Raw genomic sequence first — 20,210 nt, forward strand, 5'->3', positions numbered from 1 at the left:
CTTTGTCTTGCTTACTCCTCTCAGGATCTGAAACTCCAGTCTCATGCTCATTGCAGCCAAGGCTGTCCTTGATCTTAACATCATCCAGCAGCTCTTCCTTGTTTGTGAGTAGCTGCAGCTCTTTAAGGATATCAATCTCCACATAATTCTATAGCTCTCGTCTTTCTAAAATGGAGCTGGAAAGTTTATTTTGTCCTATGCCAATGTCACCATAGAGACATTGACCTAACCAGGAGATAGTAAAGGTGCATGAAAAGAAAAACTAGTCTACAATTGTCACACTGCAGAAAGTACTGTTCCAACTTGGGACAGAAATGTGGTGTGGGGTTGATTTTTCTCTGTTTATGTATCTAGCTGGCTACTACAGTTTTTTTTACAGAAAAAAAAAAAAAGCATCCTGAAACCAAACAGCAGTAAATCACTGCAGGACTTCCAGTTCATTGTATTCTATGGTAGGAGAAGAGTGATTATAAAATAAATGGAAGAAGAGAACTCAAAAGAAATCAGGGTTTTAAAATAGTTTGGTGTCCCTCATTGCTCCAGGCACTTCTTTCTGCCTGTTTGAGGGAGGATTCATGAGACAGAGGAAAAAAAGAACACCCTAGTGCCCATCTCTTCTCTCTTCCAATGGGACGTGTTCTCTAGTACAGACTGAGTGCCATGGCTGGATGGGCCTTTCCAAACCAGAGCCATGCCTTAGTGTGATGCTGCCCCTTAAGCCCTAGCCCTGTGGCTGTTGTTCACAAAGTGATAAAACAGTTCATGCCATATCATCCTGTACTTACCTACTGCTCAGTACACCATTTTTGATCTGGTCTTATTTCCCAGCTGACAGAGCAAGGGAAAAGATACATGCGCCTCAGTGTGCTGCAGACTAGAGAGCATAGAGAAAGGGGAGAATTAGGGAGACAGGGAAAAAGGACTGCTGGAGCATCAAGCTAGAGGCAACAACTAGAATCATGCAAAGCCAAAGCGATCTGCAGAGATGCAGCAGCAAGTCTCCATTGATTGCCATGCTGATAAGCTCATTGGGTTTCTTGTATATTGGGTAAAAAGGACTGCAATCCCCATTAACATATATATTGAAACAAATGCTTGGTGGCTCAATATGGAAAATTAAAATAAAATATTCCTCACAGAGCCTCTTTCTCATGCCTTGAAAGGTGAAAAGTTTGGATTTAGGAACAATTTGCAGCATATTTGAATATGTGATCTGAATATATTTGTGAGCAGATACTTGGCTTTTACTGGTATGTTTGTAGAAAGAAATGATGAAGCTGTTCTAGAAGCCTTAGTTTTTCTTTGTTAACTTTTGCTGAAAGCTTTATCTGAACCAGGTGGTACTCCATTAGAAGAACCATAAAATGTTAAAAGGATGTGAAGAGGATAAGCTGAGATGTTTTTTAGGCAATACTGGTTTTTGTAAATCTTGGAGATCTAAGCAGATGGAAATTGTGGAGCTTTTTCTTTGCTCTGAAGGAACTGTGAAATTTGTACAAAAAAGTTAAAGGAGAGGTTTATGTAAACGGTGTTGTGATTTTTATTCATCCTCAGTTGCCAGAGGTATAAATAATGGAATGATTATGCATGTACTGCCTTCAGTGAATGATGGATTTGTGTATAGTATGAGTATTTGTTGACTGACTGACAAATGTCTCTCCCCTTTTCTATTCATGATTGCACAATGAAGTGACTCAGAGTGTCCAGCAAAGTGCTCCATGCCTGAGGGAATTAGCTTGGGTTACATTCAAGCTAATTGATTAAATCACCTCTTTCACAAGCCAAGTAGCACTGGTCAGCTGAAGGATAGGCAACCAGAAGAAATAGAAAATGTTGTCTGCAAGGGCTTGACACTGTCTGTTTACACTATAGATAAACACTAAATTAAACATACACAAGAGAATAAAAACTATATCATTTATGGTTTTCTGTATCCTGAGCAATTTCAGAACAGGTGGGCCTAGACAGTTGTTTTCCATCTGTTTTTCCTAGCAATAGCACACTTTATTTCATTCCTTGTTATGAGTATTAGTTCTGTGGAACTACTGGAATAGTTTCCACTGGAGTATCCTCTCAGGTCCATCTGAAAAGCCAGCACAGAAAACCACAAGAAAGCAGCACACTACCCTGATCTCAGCATCCTGGCATCTGAGACCCCCACCCTACAGTTTGCACTGTCCTCTGCTTAGTCCCTAAATTAAATTAGAGTGATAGATTTTACCTGTGACACCCAAAATAGTTCAGGACATGATTACCCAAGAGACCCCTCCCTGTGTGATACTGCTGAAGATGGCAGCAATTGGCTGTCTTCAGCCTCTCAGCTCTTTCCTTTAAAAGACAGGGTTGGGGCTGCAGAGGGTTTTCCTTGCAGCATCCTCAGCCTTGTGGTACAGCAAAGCTCCTCTTTTCAGCTTTCAGGAGGAGAGGTATAGTAACAAATATTTTATAACTGATTGCTCTTTGTTGTGAAGCGCTTTTGTTGGGAAGGGATAGATGTGACTGAATCTGGCAAAATTCTGGGATTTTAAACTATGAGAACTCTGCCTACATAGAAAACACGCTTCCTTCCAGCATTTTGTTTCAGTCATACATGTTAAGCATATGTTTCTTTTGCCTCTTGAGTTCTGTCAATTGAAATTGAAAAGAAAATACTAGCCTTACCAAAAGGCAAGGGTGTTTTGTGGTATTATTTAAGTGTCTATTACAGTAAAGTTAAGCTAATTTTACATTATTATTTTGCAGCTTGCTTAAATTGTGGTCATGACTGAAATTCTTTTAAAGTTTTGAGGTGTATTATTATCTCTAACAGGTAGTTAAAATAGTTAATACAGCAACACCTAAACAATTTTTCATGTGTTAAGGGAGAGTGATGCTCTCTGCTTATAGAGGGCTGTATCCTTCTACACTATAAAGATGATGGTCCTAGACAAGAGGCCTAACTTTTAAATGGCTCTAATTAAATAAGAACAGTCCCATGCAAGTGTGCTGGGGAAAGGCAACCTTCTGTGAATGATTTTTTTGTCCTGGACAGTAGGTTAACGTTACTGTCCCCAGCTGTAAGTATCCCCTTAAAATTTTGTGAGAGGAAATGACTGAAGAACAGAGTCTGTTACTGAGAAGCCTGAATAAACTAAGGGAAACAAATCACCAGCACTAATATGTAAACTATTGTCAAAGGCGTTTATTTTGCTGTCATTCATTTGGTTTTATAAGGTACTTTGAACATGGATGTCCTTATTTATGAATGGAAAACAAGGGTAGAGCAAGCTTTAGACAAGAGTCTTGAAATCTCAAGTTTAAAAAAAAGTGGGGAAAAGCATGATAAAGGACACAGACTGCACATTTAAAGAGGTCTAAAACAACCATTTTGAGAAGCTAGGTCATGATGTTCAATGCTATTAAAAAAATTAATGGTGTCATGACCAAAATAACAGATAAAACTGATGCATCACTTTCCTAGTTTCCCACAATACATAAAGAAAAATCCCACAGAAGCCTAGGAGAAGAAATACAACCCTAACACAGGCCAGAAGTTATTTAACAGGAAAGAAAAAAGCAAAAATAAACGTTTATTTGACCATGAAGTTTGCAAGGAGATTTTTTGGGGGTAAAACTCAATGCATTTATTAACATGAAAACACCGCCTGCTGGCACAAATTGTTTTCTTTAGTTGACTGCTAGAGGGGTCATAGGGCTTCTCAAAGGTGTGACTAACATCTTCATAAATTGTTCCTGAAGTGGAGGATCTGTGTTTAAAACTAAATAACCTGATAGGTTTTTCCAAAATGTTAAGACCAGTGATACCTGTTGATTCACCAGCAAGCACTGAGAGCTCTGAACTTCTGGGAAAAATAAGGCTCTTATTTCACTAATAGGAGGACAAAAAATACAGCATAAAAATTCAATGTGACCTCTCTTCCAACAGAGTTTGTCCAGGTGGATGTATCCCTGCTGCAGTGAATAATTTGACATTTCTCCTATGCCATGAGGAGAATGCTTCCTCTTCTGTGGTTGCTGGGTTTTTCACTTTTTTCCATTCTGGAGGGAAAGCTGGTGTCAGAACCCCCCTCTCTGGGGGGGAAGAGGGAGTACGGCCACATACAGCATAGCATGAACTTCTACTATCATTATAAATCTTTCTTAACAGGTCCTTTGAAAAACAAAGATGAAGGCGTGCTGTTCTCTCCTCCTCCTCGGTTTGGTCTGTGTGCAGCTCAAAGCCAACCCTGGAGTCAAAGTGAGGCTCACCCAGAAGGGCCTGGAGTACGGTATGTGAGCTGTTTTCAGAAGCATGCAGTGATATTGCATTCAATCCCTACATGATGAGCATCTTTAGTAGTAAAGGCAGTGGGAGGAAATGAGCTAGTCACAGGCTGTAAAGAAAAGGAAGTCTTAAGAGCACAATAATGCATTCCCGTGTCAAATTCCCATCAAATGGAAGCAAGCGTTGTTTTAAAGTCTCCTAAAATGGTATCATATAAATTTAAACTCACTGCCAGTATCGAAGGTAACTGAACTATCACTTTCATCCTGTAGCCAAGGAGGTTGGGCTGGAGATCCTGAAGCAGAACATGGAGAAGGAACGTTTCCCTGATTTGACTGGCTATGAGAAATTTGGGCTTGGTAATGTCAAATACAACATCTCAAGGTAAGTAACAATTCTACAAAGTACGTTTTCTAATATAAAAGTTAGATGTTACTGCTATATTTAGCACTGTACATGCATTATGATGGGAATGTTGATGTGTTTTACGTTAACTATCACTTAAAGGAATACACATGTGGCTTTCATCCAAACCATGATGAAGTCGAAGCAAAAGCTATTGATTTCTCTTTAGATAAAATTATCTGGTCTATCTTAGTCAGCTAAGCTCTTGCAATGATCAGCAGAGAAAGATTCACATACCCGGAGGGTGGTTACACCTGTGCTGTAGACTCCTATTTTAGGATGAGATTAAATGTCCTCTTCAGGTGTCAGTTTTTCTACACTGACCACAGAGAGTCCAGAGAAACAGCTTACCCCAGACATCCAGCCTCCAGGTGGCTGGAGTGGAGCAGAGTAGAAGCTGGATCAGAACTAGCTGCAGATCATGAATACATCTGTAAGAACGGATTTTAAATTGGTGCACAACATGACTTAGCTACTGTCCAGGTAGCTGTCCCCACCAGTTTTGTCACTGGAGTTACAGACTCCCTGGAACAGCTGCTGGAAGAAAGGGCATCAGCACTGCATTGTGCTTGTTGGTGGTTGTACTTGCTGGAACCACCAGGACATCCACCTAAATAAATGATCCCACTCTGTAGTATGATTCTGAACACCTGTACACATACCATGTAGCAGATGCCAAGTCTTTTGAAGGCTGCCAGCCTTAAGATGCACAAAAGATGCAGAAATACTGTATGATTTGAAATAGTAAAATAGGAAAAGTTGCAGAACATTTGGGGTCCTCATGCATAAATGCATATGTCAGTGTCTAGATATAACACTTTATTGTTTAGTTCAGTGTTACAAAGTTCATTAGGTGCCTTGCTGGTTGTTCAGCACTTAACCAATTTGCCTTAATGACTGATTTGTGCTAAGTGACTGTAAACATAACATTACAACATGAGAATGGAGTGGCAATTACTGTAGCCTGAAAAAGTACAAGGTGGACAGGAATATTTCAAGTGACAGCTGAAATTACATTAATTTAGCAACAACTCTGAGTAAAGACTTCAATTTATGGCTATGCTTATTGTTGAATGACTATTATGATGATTGCATTTCAATTGTTTTTACTTACCAGTTACAGTACAGTAAACTGTGACTGGATGCTCCAATAATGCCACAGAAAATAGATTTGATATTAATGAAGGAAATAGTCTCACTAGAAAATGAATTCCAGAAGAACATAATTCATGTAAGGAAGAGCTAGAAAACAAAAAAATCAGTTTTGTTCAATACAGATTAGTGATTCCTGAAGAGTCAAAGTTATCCTGACTTCCTACCATTTCATTCCCTCTGGGAGCAGTTTGTGTTTGACTTAGATTTGAATCTTGTTTTATGTTCACCCTGACTCTTGATATATGTATTTTTTTCTTTTACTACCCCTTATCTCCCTCATGTTCTAGAATACGCATTGCCACTGTTGAATTCCCCAGTGCTTCCATGTCTCTCATACCCAGGACTGGGATAAAACTGGTGATTGGAAATGCTTCTCTGACAGCTGATATGAACTGGAACATAAGAACCTGGATGTTGTATGTACAGCCTCATGTTTCCTTGGATTTTTCTTGATGAAGAATATCAAAAAGCAAAGATTAGTTTGTCTTGTGATCTCCTCATGACAAAGATGCTCTTTAACAGCTGAGAGCGGAAACCCAGTAATGGATAGGTCCTCACCACCAGGGCTGCTGCTGGGAGGCAGCCCCTGCCTATTCATATGCTGAGAAGCACCTCTGCAAATAGTAAAAGATAGAAGTTCTAGCTGAATGTCCTGTCTGCCAGCTAATGACACATTTAGTAAAACAGGATTGTGGTCCAGTATAATAAAACCTTGCATATTTCGAGTGCAGCTGCACTGTTAGAAATCCTGTGCTATGCCTCCAGGCAATGCAGCTCAGAAGCTGATGGAGAAGGGACAAGGAAATGGCAATATCCTTATGGCTGTCTCCCTACATTCCCAGTTGTAGGTGATTTCAGAGAAGAGGAATCCTTCCTCATCTTTCTTCACAGCTTCCATTACTGATATTGCTAAAATGACAGAATTGCTATAGTCTGGAGATGCTGCTGTCAGGGTTGTAAGGGTGGGATGGCTGCTGAGTGAGGGCAGGAGACCTGGTAGCCGAGGCTGAGGGCACAGAAGGAGGGGCAGTGCCTTCACTAGCAAATGCAAACACTTGATCAGAGCTTGTGAGTGGCAGTGATCAGCATCAGCCACCAGGCCAGTCCATAGTGATGAGCCAAGCCAGCAAAGTACCATTGGGATTAATAAGGAATAAGACTGTACCCAGATGTACCTGCAATGTAGCTCAAGCAAAGGTGTGAGCTTCAGTGCAACTCCTAAACCAAGGGTAGAGACCCTCAATGAGGTTTTTCACAGGTGTGAACCAAGCTATGAACAGTTTGATCCAAAATTACACATCTTTGCTATGTTGGGGTTGGTCCTGAGTGGGGGTTGCCAAGCCCTTGGGGGAAGGCTGTGGGGAGGAGGTCACAGGGCCCATTGGGACACTCCAGGCCCTGGAACAGGTTTGCATGGAACATCCCCATATAGCACCAGGTGAGACTGCAGTACAGCTCTCACAGCTCTCCAGTTACCTCTGCTGTGGGAACGCCCTCTTACTAGAACCAAGTACATTAAAATAGTGAATTATATACTTTCCCATATTCTGAATTTCCCAAAATTGCTAGCATGAAAATCTGTGTAGAACACTTGATTCTTTGCAGACCCTTGGAGTCTATTTTTTTCTATGAGCAATACAATAAAAAGTATTCAGATAAACAACTTCATCCTCAGTGGACAGCAAAGAGTCTTATTTGAGAGTTAATGAGTCTAAAATGTTCACTAGCATAGGTTTTACAGTTGTTTATGTATTTTTACTTTATGCAGCAGAGACAGTGGAAGAAGCACAGTGTACATTTCCAAGGTGTTTGTTACTGCAATCTTTTCAACACCCCTGGATAATTCAGGCCATACTTTGATATCACTTACCAGCTGCCGGACAACTTCTGGTGATATAGACATCAAGTTGAATGGAAAAAGTGGGTAAGTGCAAGAGATCTGTATGCATGCTGGGAGAAAACAAGTGTCAGTGAATGGCACAAAGACAACTTCACAAAATAAGACACCCAGAACTGCTTTTAGGTGTCTATAGCTGCCACAGATGAGAATCAGGGCACTAATCCTGTGTTCAAATGGCAAAGTTTGACCTTTGTTCTTTCATTTGTGCCCACTGTCACTTGTGTGGAGAACAAATACAGCAGTTTTGGTCAGATCAAACAATCCCTTGTGCTTCTTTGATACAGTTCTTTCCAAATACTGCTCTAATATTCAGCTCTAAGTAGAAGTTACATGCTTGTTTTGTACTTCTAGTCAGAATGCTATAAAAACTGGACAGAACCAGGCTGCTGTCTGTTGTGCCTCTGGTTATAAACCTGAGCAACATGATCTCATTGTTTTCTTGTACTTCTGTCACTTTCTGAATACAGCTCATATTACGTGGCTTTGTTCGTCTGTTTTTGTTGTTTCTTACTTGCATTGGAAGTCCCTGGAACAGAATGTTTGTTTTTGTACATATGTAATGGTGCTAATGTAAAGAATCTTTTCATAAAGATGAAACTTCATCTACCTAGTCTAACCACTGAAGTGCCTAGTGGTGAAATGACCTTTTAAGTAGTGGCCCACTTCAGAAAGCTCCTATATGTGCTAGAATATCACACTTGGAGGCCGTTAAAATTGTGTTCTGCAGAGATCTGATTTCCTGTTAATGACTGCAGTACTTGACCCGTGAATTGCTTTTTTCTTTCTCTTAGCTTCCTGCATAACTTCTTTATCAAGTATCTGAAGAAACCCATTCACAGGAGTTTGGCCACTAACGTAAGCCTTTCAGATTGTGTAGGGGAGGGGTGTAAGGAGTATCACTTTCACAAGTCAGCACTGGGAGCTTGACAAAGGAAGAACTAGAAAAATAGTGGAGTCTGATTCTGGTCTGGTCAGCACAGTCATTTTGCTGGCCAGAAACACTTCGAGATAGAGTATTGAGTTCATGGCTGAGATACTGACTGATATAGGGGTAAGCTCAACCAGGGCCAGAATGCACAGTTATTTTCCTGTTCCAATGCAAATAGGTCTGTGCATGTGTACATATGCATTCTGATTATTGGGAAACTTTTTTACTCAGCAGGTAAAATGTATTGGGTAACAGATCTTGTCGTATATCACCTGATAGTATGACTTACCTAAATCTCATAGTATCAAACAAGTGAGTAGTTCTGATGGCAACCTGCCTGTCCTTGAGGAGGCAGAGCTTGAGGTGGGTGTCATTCTGCCCCAGGACAAGGATCTGTGCTGTGAGACCCATGTGGGATCTATGTCCTCATCACGCTACTTAAGGCTGTGGCTTTGTCACCCCCATCAGGCTGCTTTTAGCAACTTCTACCTGCCTTAAGGCAGGTCTGACATAAAATGGGCTTACATTGCATGGAATAGATACCATGGGGAACCAGTTGGCTGAAGAAAAGCAATCTTAGATATTTTGACAAATGTTGCAATCTATGTCACATAAGTAGACAGACTTGCTGGCACACAGATAAGAGGTGCATACAGTTCCATGCTAATCAGTCCATAACCTGAGTGTGCTTTTATACAGTCTTGTCCCAACATCAGATCTGGAATCCAGTTGATAAGTGAAGACCTTCAGTCACTGAATGGTGAGTTCCCATTGATGTGTTTTCCTTCTGCTTTCTATCTCCTATTCAATAAAACTCTGTAGTTTCCTTAACAGCAGCTGGCTAACAAAGCCTCCAGGAGCAGTATCAGACCCCACATTGTGTCAGCTCCTTTACTTAGAAGACCACAGGTGGATTAAAGGAGTGATACTTGGACAAGAAAATGACATTTCTGAGAGTCCAAGGACTTAGGGGCTATTCTTAACTTGCAAATGTGGCATTTCTGATATCAGAAATACCACCTGCCGCTCAGAAGCTATACAGCACTGGTAAGGCAGTTTTCCCTTCCCTTCATGCTGTGACTCTTCCTGTGCATGTAGTACTTGACAATCTGAAGCTTGCCTGGAAATTTAGGTCTTACTTGACAAAAGCAAAAAAACATTTGAGTAGACTAAATTTACTTTTTCCCCAATGGGAAAACATTAGACAAATTTAAGAAGATACTTTGAAGAAAGCGCTAGAAGAAACATCAAGTCTGAGGTTGGAATATGTGTTAGGATGTCCCTGGTTATGTTCTTTCCTACCCACTGAAACAACATGTACCATTCTTTCAGGAACTGATTTTGTTTTAATACGCAATTCTTTCTGTGTTTTTGTAATATTGGGTATTTTTCTTTATCTACCATCTTTACAGTCCTAATGCCAATTGATGATTTGGCTGAAATAGACTACTCCTTAAATAGCTTGCCAGCAGTATTCCGACCATACATTGAACTGGACTTAAAGGTAATTGCCTGTAGTGCTTCTGCCAATATTGGTGGATTTTTTTTGTTCTTGTATGATCCTCCTTCTAAGATTGAAGATGCCTGCTGTTCTGAACACTAAAACACTAAGCACTACTGCATTTGTTATTGTAATAATTTTTAAATAGTCTGTTGTAAAATGAATTATTCAAAAAAAATCCATTTTTTAATTGCTGTTGACTTGGTTATAGCAAATAGTGATAAAAGTTGACTAAACAAGCTACAAGAAATAAAGAAAGGAGAAAGGTATTCAAAGAAGAATTAGTCTTTATCCTTCTTTCACTGTTAACATCTGGCGTTTATTTGCTCTGTCAGTTGGGGACAACTTCTACACTTTGCACTAACTAGATGAGTGTGCTGATAGGTGAAAACAGGAATAGCAAGACTAGAAGTGGGAATTATACCTCTCCCACACTGAATGGAAAGAGAGAAGACCCTTGAAAAAGAGTGCAAGTCCAAGTCATGCTCCTGAGTTTGAAGGCCTGAAAGCTTCTTTCAACTGAAGGGGAAAAAATCTCCTTATGTATTGAGACAAAAGTTAGAGTAGTTTCTGACTCTAGAATGTCTTGACTGCCATGCTGGGTAAGGTGACTTGGCTGAGGGTAGTTCTGATCATAGTATCTGAGATCCTTAATTAAGTTCAAGATGCCTTATGCTAGGTACTCTAAACACAGAACAAAAAGACAGTCTTGTCTATTGTTTATACTTAATTTATAAGAACTTAGTGACAACAGGAAAATAAAAGACAGGAACACAACGGAACAATAAGCCAGTTTCAGTGTGGTAGAGACTGTTCTTGGCAGCAGCCACAGAATGCTTGCCAAGTTCTTCTCGGTATTCTGGTGACTAGATCTTATGTAGAGACTTGAGGCAGGCCAAAGAGGTAAAGTCATGGGTGTCTGCGAAAGCTATTATCCCACAGAAGAGACAACATGAGGAAAACATACAAAGCCAGCAGCTGGTAAATCCAGCAATTGATGGTTGACTGGGGAGGTCATAAGCAAAGAGACTCAGCACTTCACAAGCATGTTGACAGTCCTTAGAAAGTAACAGGAAACTTAGATGGGCAAGAGTTGAGGAAAATACAGACACACAGAATACATTTGAGATGAAACAAAGGAAAGAAAAAAAGGATATTAAAAAAATCTTAATCTGAGTATTTTCCTCATTTTAAATTAGTTTTACTTTTTTGTTTCATCTTGATGTATTTAGAGTTATTAGATCTGTGAGCTTTGGATAGCATCATGAGTGCTGCAAAAGGCAGCAAATGTTCTTTAGGATTGTTTAACAAAACTTTTTCTCTTGTACATTTTCCCTGAACAACTTACTTCATTCTCAAAGTGCTGATTTTGACCTAGAAAGGCCTCTAATTCTAGAGATCCATCTTGTAATTAAGGCCATTGGCTAGCTCTGGACAGCAGTTCTCACGTCTAAATTCTTGGAGGTGGGGAAAGGAGAAAGTAAGGTTTTTCAATAAGAACGAGCCTTACTCATTCAATAGGTAAGGCCTTAATTTTATTTTCTGAGCTGGTAGACTGTCTTCAGTGGGTGATCAGCATCCCAAAAGACAGGTCTCAGATGTCATCTGTGAAGGTGTCCAATCCCTGTTGGGATTGGTCTTCACAGCCTGCTTGAAAGCACTAGGACTTCAGGGTGTACTACAAGTCCTGTGTAGTTCTTCATAAAGAACTGTTCATTTTGAACAGTTCATGCAAAAGAAATTAGCAATTAATTGTCAGCAGTCACTTTAAAGCCATGTTTCGATTTTAACTTCTATCATCTCTGAATGTATCTTTCAGGGGATAGTCCACCCAGCTGGAAACTATACTGGCCCTCCCTATGTGGCAGCTCCCTTCACCATCCCAGACCAAACGGACTCCATGCTCTACCTTGCTTTCTCCGAGTATTTCTTTCAGACTTCCTCATTTGCTTACTACACAGCAGGGGCCTTCAACAGAACCATTGCAGAAGAGGTGAGTAGGAGACAGGAACAGAGTCAGAGTAGCTCAGGTTGTTCACGGTGGTGCTTTGACCTGCCAGTAGTCAACATGAGGCAGCTTGACTGCTAATTGGGCTGTAAAGGCCTAATACAGTGGGGCCCCTCTGTGAAAGCTGTGGATTGGAGGTAGGTAGACTTGGCTAACTATTTTCCTCGAGGTTCCGTAAGTCCAAAAAACGGTAGACTGCAACCCACATCATGAAAATATTAAGCATTTGCTTTCTCAGGAAACACCTTGGTATATGTTATTGAAAATCAGTGTTAGGTACACTGGATCCCTTAAGAATGTTTTTGACAACAAAAGGTGCAAAATCAAAGATTAATTGAAATGACAGTAATAATGCATTAAAAAAAACTGAAAATGAAGGTCAAACCTGGTAACATTTATTTTCTTTTTTATTTTCCAGACTTACAGTTATTTTAATATAAGCACAGAGATATTTGGCAGTATCATCCCTGAGGTGAGTACCAGTACTTTCACAAATACTTAAGAAACTTCCCAATATGGGTGTTGAACACTGGTGTATCCCAATGGCCTTATAGCATCGGTCAGGATCTTCCACTGTGGAGGTGGATGTATGTGTGCATGATAACAGCAGAGAAGAAAGGCATTGTCAACTCTTGCCTCCCCAATAAATTGAATGACTTGTGTTGTTACCAAACTTAGCCCATGACCTTGTGCATTAATCTTTGCTCTGGACGCTATGCCAAAACTACAGCTGTTCCCACCTCAAACCAGCCCTGGGCAGGAAAAATCTTCCAGTCATGATTCTTGCTTTGAGAGATGGGGCCTCAGCTCAGAAATAGCTCCTTTCTCCTGCCAAAACTTGTGTAATTGCCTTTGCTTCACTGTTAGCCTGTGACTGAGTAGCAGAAAGCAATCCAGTAAACACCTGGGAAGGGACAGTAGTGGCCATGTGCAGGAAAGCAAGCTAACAGATGGGCAGGAAACATTACATCTATGGGAAAGACAAGGCAGGTGTACAGGGTTTCAATTTATTTCACATGGAGAAGATGAACATAAGAGGAAAGATGGTATAAGCATGCATGGCTTCTACCAGCATTCCTAGACAAAATGAGAAACCAAAAATGAGAATAAGAGACTCCGGCTCTTGAATGCCATGGGTGGATCAAATCAGTCTCACAGTTCCAAGAACTTCACATCCTTGTTTGTTTCCTGGATGATTTCAGGTTCCTTCCTCAGAAATATAAAATTGCAGGGTAATTGTCATATGGTCTTCATAAAATGCCATGAGCATTGATGCTCATTCCACCCCCTTATTCTAACTAATGAACTTGGTGAACCTACTCATTCCTTAGGCAAGGGACAGAGTGAGGCTCCTCAGGGAACAGTCCAGAGCAGGAACCTGTCTCATGAGATGGATTAATCTCGAAGTGAATTAATGACTCCTGACCGCCTTTATTGTCACTTAAATGTCACATTTATGCTCCATTCCTTTCCTGTGTTCACATACCAATTTCTTTCAAACCAGCATAGAGGGAAAAAAAGTATCCTTAGAGTGGAAGGAACTTTCTACTGCATCCCTGATTATTGATTTATCACCACAGAAGTTTTCTGTTTCCTGCTTACATGAAAGAATTTTGTTAGCAGCTGTTCTTAACCTCATCTCAAAGAACTACTTCAACATGATTACTTCAGGAATGAGGAATTGTAATACTCTGGCCTGTTCTACAAGCATTTATCTTTGTTTGTTTGTTTTTGCCTTGGAACCTTACAGGTAGCCAAATATTCAGTAACACCATATCCAGTGATGTTGAAGCTAATGGCTACTGAAACACCTCTCATCAGCTTGCAGCCCGATTCCTTTACTCTAGAGATTCAGGGGTCCATGGAGGTGTTTGCTGTTCTGCCAGACTCAACCAACCAGTCATTGTTCACAATGAACACAGTAAGTACAAGAAACAAAATGACATTTAACTCAGGCTAAATACTTCCTTCCAAGTTCTTTCCTTCTGTTAAAACTCTGTATAAGAAACCAAGTAATAGATCTTTATTATTTAAACATGCAAATTCCCTTTAGTCACAGATGGTGTTGTATGACCACACTAACCTACAGGAAATTTTTGTGGGGATGAACTTTTTCCTGTAGACAAATGAAAATAGAAATAAATAGTGATTATGAATAACCAAATATTTCTTCTTTTAGAATGATTGTTCTACAAGCATGAACAGTCATGTCTCATGGCACTCTGTTCATTTATCTGAAAATGATTTTGATTAGTGAAATCTCATTACCCACTTCAGCACTTGTCAGTGCCATTCAGACAAGCAGAAACTTACTGCATGCAACCTCGCATGGGCCACTGACTAGAGAGAAGCTCCACCTATGTGAAACACTTCTGTGTACAACCAGGAAAATGATGTTTCTGCGTTTGTGATGAATTTCCATCAAGAGTTCCATTTTCTATGTCTGGCAACCCATGTTTTTTTTTTTCTTCTGCAGACAGCCAACACCAGCATTGCTCTGAATATATTCAACCAGAAACTGATGGGCTCACTCTGTCTGAACAGGTAATTCAACACGGGCAGGATGGCCTGAGCCTGTTCAGAAAATAGTGCTAGCAATCTCAACATTAGCAGTTTAGACACATGACCAGATAACCAGAACTTAATGAATGTAGTTCCCTAGTGAGTTCTGCTGTAGGAACTCCATCAGGAGAAAGGTTTGCACTTCTGTATTTTTCTTCATGCTTGTGATAGGTTAAAGATCTGTTGCTGCTCTTGAATCCTTGATAACCTTCTTCACTTAACTGAGCTGGACAGACTTCTCAACCTTAGGCAATGTGATTGCTATGACTAGAGCAAATAATGAATGTAAAAAGCTAGTCATTCTAGAGAGCTGGTTTAGTCTAAAATCACTTGCACAGAGTTTTAAGATCTAGCTGGGATTCTCTACTTCTCTGTGTGGCTGTACTTATACAGCCTAGAGCACTCAGGAAGATTCTCTGTGACAATTGCCGTGGTCCCCAGGAGACTGCTCACCAGCTGTGGATTGATGCAGGACCTATAGTAGTTTCATTGAATTTCTCTGCTCCTGACATTTTCTGTTGCCTCTGAGCTAGATAAATGAAGTGTGCAAGGTAGTTATGATGACCATGAAACATTTGAGAGCTTCCTTCGTCCTCTTCCAGCTAGTAAGATGCAATTGCTTTATAGCTCACCTGTGCAGAGGGGTCCAGGACACAGAAAAGAACCTGGAACCCTGCAGTTTCCTCTACATTCTCATATTCTATATTCTCATAGCAGAGATGCTCCAGCTCAGGCACTGCAATTCCCAAGCTTCAGAAAGCCAGAGATGGCTTGGGTGCTTAAAAATCTAGTGTCTCATTTTACAGAGAGAAGTTTTATATACCACAACCTCATAACTGGGAATTGGGACCCTTATTTCACAAAAAAAAAAAAAAAAATCCTTTGGGGAAGATAGTTATAGTGTTATAAATATGCAGATTCTCCCAAGACACAGATGTTAGGAATGTAAGGATAATAGTGTCATTAGTATATCTTTTTCAGCAATATTCAGGTAAAAAAAAAATCTGAAATGTGCTGGAAACTGGCCATGAAAGCTAGAATGCTGGTGCTGTGGAAACCTAGAAATCTTAACTATTTGGATACATGACTCTGTACTGAATAAATATTTGAATCTGGAAGAATAGACATTAGCAACGTAGCCAGCAGCAGCAGCACCGTGCTGTGAAAAGTTATTCTTCCAATCCCTAGAAAGGTTCATATCATAATATTATATTGATGTACATAAATCCTTGCAAAAGATCTGAGAACCTGCAAGTCTTTAATGCTGGCCTTGGTAAAGTCAATAACCAGCAGGATTTCCAAACCACAACACAGGGAGAACGTACACACATCCCTGGCTACAGCCCTTCTAGGGTGTTCTTTCTGTATGCATGCTCAACAATGCCCTAAGAAAACCACATCTTTCTCTTTCCTGATGAGGCAGTATGTGCTGTGTAAAATGTATTGCTTCAAAAGTCTCTTTACAGATGCTTCATAAGGCCTAGAGCTCTAAAGCAGTGACTGTTCATCTAGAATAATATGTGTTTGTCCTTTCTAGTGACTCATCTTTTTTTCACTTCTTTCCCTCAGGCTCCAGTTCTCCCTAACCCATTCCAATGTTGGTTTTTTTGAGGTAAGCAGACAGTTTAAGCACATAGGAAATGCAAACCAGGAATATCAATGATATCAAGGCTAAAGAGTAAGCAGTTAATTCCATCTATATTTCTAAACCATTTGGCTTCATTCCTGGACAGCTTTTTTCCCGCCTTCTGGCTGCCACCTCTATGCTGTTGATTTAATTTTTTTTAAAAAAGTACTCCTTTGGGGCAAGTTAGTCTTCTGAAAAAAGATATATTCTGAAGTTCCCCTGACTGGTATATCATATTTTATCAGCAAGCTGAAAGATCACTAACCACAGCCCTGTAACACAGCAGTAATCTGAACTGTAGCAGTAGAGGGAGCAGTGTGCTGCTGTCTAAGCAATCATGTGCATGACTGATGCAGAGGCATTCCATGTGTTGTGATGTGCACTCATCAGAGATGCTCAGAACTACAATATGGAATGGGAGTCAAAATGCTATTCTCAGATGCCTGTAACTCTGCTGTTGCAGCGTTCCAGGGAAAAAACCTGCCTCCAGAGTCATTTAATTCTGAATACAATTACTCAGTTCTGAGCAGGTGAGGAGAAAAGAGTAAAACTACTTTAGTCCTGCTTTGCTAATGGTGTGAATTGTTTCACAAGTAAAGGAAGTAGACTGCTTTAAATGAAAACGTTGTCCAAGCATGACGAGAGCTATTTGCAATTTGCATCTCACTTCCTTTGCATCTCTTTGAAGGCATGAGATCTTTCTGGGCTAAATGAGAGCCAAAAGCTGAATGTGAGCCTATAGTCCTCATTCAGGATGAGAGTATGATGATTCTACTCTTATCAGAAAGTGATGTTTAACTGAGCTTTCTTTGTGACAGGTCTCGCTTCTGGAGAACATCTTGTCCTACATCTTACAGACAGAAGTAATTCCATCAGCTAATGGTAAGGCTATGTTTCTAAGCATCAGCTAAAACCTTCCAGCAGAGTAGTTGTAGTAACTACTGACTTTCTGCTGAAGTAGCCAGTTCCTAGTAACTTCACTGGAATATGATCATCAGCCAATAAGCAGCGGAATGGGGAGATCAATTTGTGGGCTGTAAGTATGGTCGCTCACTGGCACTATTCTGCAGTGTCAGCAGAGAAGTCCAGGGCAGTAAGGTCGTGGAAACTCATCCACCTTTACCTCGTGAAAGGTGGCCTTGATGCATCAGTACAGATGCTTGTCTCTAGTCTGTATACCCACTTGCTGCCTCTGTGTGTGAAATGTATTCCTCTCTGTTATATTAGCCTCTCATATAATCTTAATTAAGGCCCTAAAGAGAGACATAGGCTTGTCCAAGCACTCTGTACTGGGACGAACCTTGCCTTCCTTAATTAATGGAGACAAATGGGAACAGGTTCTAATGATTCTATAGCTGTACTGACAATCTCTCAGGTCATTAAGGACAAATCAGTTAGTATGTGATAATGCATTGAACAGGAAGTGCCTTAATTTGGCTGCAATGCTGCCAAGAGAAGAGCACCTATAATTCTTTCCCCCTTTGGTAAATGAGTATTGTATCTACCTCCCAGGGTTGTCTGTGAAGACTAAGAGGATAATTGTTTTAAATGACCTAAATCTTTGAATAAACAGAAGGTTGTTGAAGGGCGGGTATTTATTATCTTCCTAATGCATCCCTAAATCATTGTGTTTGTCTTTTCTTAAGCTAAACTGTCCAAAGGATTCCCTCTTCCCAATTTGGCCAACATTACTTTGACAAGACCTCGTATTGCAATTGTACAGGTGAGATTTTGATACATTTATGACAAGGTTATTAATTTTTGGTGGGGGTGAGGGAGCTAGGCACTTATTCACCTTCTGCTTGTACAAGAAATCTGCTGGATTTCTTTCTTTTACTGCTAGTTAAAAACAAGATATTTTTTACTGTTTAAAATGAGATCTGTTACAATGGTAAAGTCTTATTAGAAACAAAATTATATGTCTTTGAGAGGAAAAACTTGAACTAGATTATATACATAACCACTGAGTGACCAAACATGTTTCCTCAGCCTTGGAAGTTGCAATTCAGTGTGAAAACAGGTTTACCTCTTAACATTTCATTCACGTTTCACTTTCATTCAAGTATCACTTTCCATGCAATACTACTGAATTTAACAGGAATAGTTGAAATATGGGAGGGAGCTGAATTTGATTTTGTGTGCAGTATGCACAGTATGACTGGATTTTGTTAATAACTGCTGATATTGGCTGAGGCTGAGACTATTAACCAAAAGTAGTTAGCAAGCTCTCAGGAAATATTCTTTGCTTCCTGTTTATTCTTCTCCAAATCACACAATATCTATTAAGCACAAAGCACAACTCAGGAAAAGAAGTGCAAAGGTTGTTTTTCACTCTTTCTTTGCAACACCCATGCCTTGCAGCAGCTGGGTATGCAATCCCTACAAGTAATTATTGTTTGGAGACTGCTTTCAGCAACGCTAATTGCCAACAACCTTATAGGCTAATTATGAAGGATTTTAGCGGTTTTGTGGGACCCGTTCCCCACCTCACTTTCTCTAGTCACTCTTCCTGTCAGTAATGAGAGTTGAGAGGACACAGGAGAACTGCTAAACCTATTCAGTGTGAATGGGATTCCCAAGTAAAAACTAATTCTAAAGTCTCCACTTCCAGTCCCATTCTGTTGGCTATAGTTCAGAGGAATGAAGACAATTCCTCATGCTTTTCATAGATAAGTATATTAGACTGTGGTGGACTGCTCTCTGAAGGTTTGTTGCTCTGTATGCACTGACAATGGGGGAAAGCCCAAAGGGCAGATTTAGATTACATGGATAATTCTAAAATGACTCAAATTAGGTTAAAAAAAAAAAAAAAGACAATCACAAAGTCGGATTATCTAGCTGCCTCAAGGCTCAAATGAACTTTCCTAGGTAGGCTGGATGATCTCTAGGTGTCTCCCATTGCTAGCATGCTGCAAAGGGATAACATACTAGGCAAAGACAGGGCTTTTTTGCAAAGTTTGAAGGACAGTTTAGTAGAACTTGGAAGTAACAAGTCTCAACTGTCTTCAGTAGATTTTCTGACTTTTAACACCAGGATAGAGTTGAATTTAATAAATAACTAAAATATTCTGTAATGCATAGCATTCAGTGACTGTTCTTCTCCCCACAGGGCTATGTGTTGATTTCTGCGGATGTTCACTACAACCATTAAAGGAGAAGAGCAACCACTTGTTGGGCATGAATTTAAATTGATGATGTGACTCTGAAGGATGAGCAACTGTGGCCACTGTGCAGTTCTCCTGGAGCACCTCACCTGAGTGCTGATGAGCAGTGGCCTGGTTTGGTGGGGTGGGAAGGGGTGCTCAGAAAGCTGAAGAAATGGTGAGGCTTCACAAGGGTGATAACAAGCAGACTCGGGGGAAGCAAGATGCATGCTTGGCATTATTTATTCTGGAGTTCATCTGATGTAAAACTGTTTTTAAAAAGATGAATGCCTCTCTTGAAATAAAGCCTTGTCTACACCCTTCCTGAAAGGTGCTGCAGTCTCTCAAGCAAAGAAAAAGTGTGTTGTCAAAATGCAGCTAGGGCAGGCATGTCCGCTAATCTGTTTTGACTGTAACAATCTCCAATAACTTCCTTTTGAATGTTATGTACTAAATAGGTGGAGAGGGCTCTCTAGAGCTACAGCAGAGGGGAACTGTCCTGCCTAGAGGGGGAACTGAACTAATAATGTGTTAACAATTCTATTATATGGGTTCAAGAGACCAGGTACTAACTGTTTTGATGTCTTTAGGGCTTTTTGCTAGCCCCTCTCCCCTGGCGGCTCTGAAATCCCCCACACAACACTGCTCAGATAGATTCCTTGAACATTTCGGTACACGTTTTTTTCCTGAAAAGCCTAATTCTCCATCTTCCAGCCT

General features: G+C 40.2%; 1 protein-coding gene across 1 annotated transcript; it reads left to right on the forward strand.

The window, feature by feature from the left end:
* Window positions 1–2,273: 2,273 nt before the first annotated feature.
* On the forward strand, window positions 2,274–19,823 carry LOC101789816 (BPI fold-containing family C protein). Its single transcript, XM_013092061.5, has 16 exons — window positions 2,274–2,426; window positions 4,148–4,268; window positions 4,537–4,648; window positions 6,112–6,240; window positions 7,593–7,748; window positions 8,516–8,579; window positions 9,352–9,412; window positions 10,065–10,156; window positions 11,973–12,146; window positions 12,580–12,633; window positions 13,912–14,082; window positions 14,638–14,705; window positions 16,293–16,335; window positions 17,169–17,232; window positions 17,997–18,073; window positions 19,460–19,823. Exons 2-16 carry the CDS (start codon window positions 4,166–4,168, stop codon window positions 19,499–19,501), a joined length of 1,410 nt encoding a protein of 469 aa, XP_012947515.4. The 5' UTR covers window positions 2,274–2,426; window positions 4,148–4,165; the 3' UTR covers window positions 19,502–19,823.
* Window positions 19,824–20,210: the final 387 nt, after the last annotated feature.

This window comes from Anas platyrhynchos, chromosome 1 (assembly GCF_047663525.1).
Source record: "Anas platyrhynchos isolate ZD024472 breed Pekin duck chromosome 1, IASCAAS_PekinDuck_T2T, whole genome shotgun sequence".
NCBI classification, from domain to species: Eukaryota; Metazoa; Chordata; class Aves; order Anseriformes; family Anatidae; genus Anas; species Anas platyrhynchos.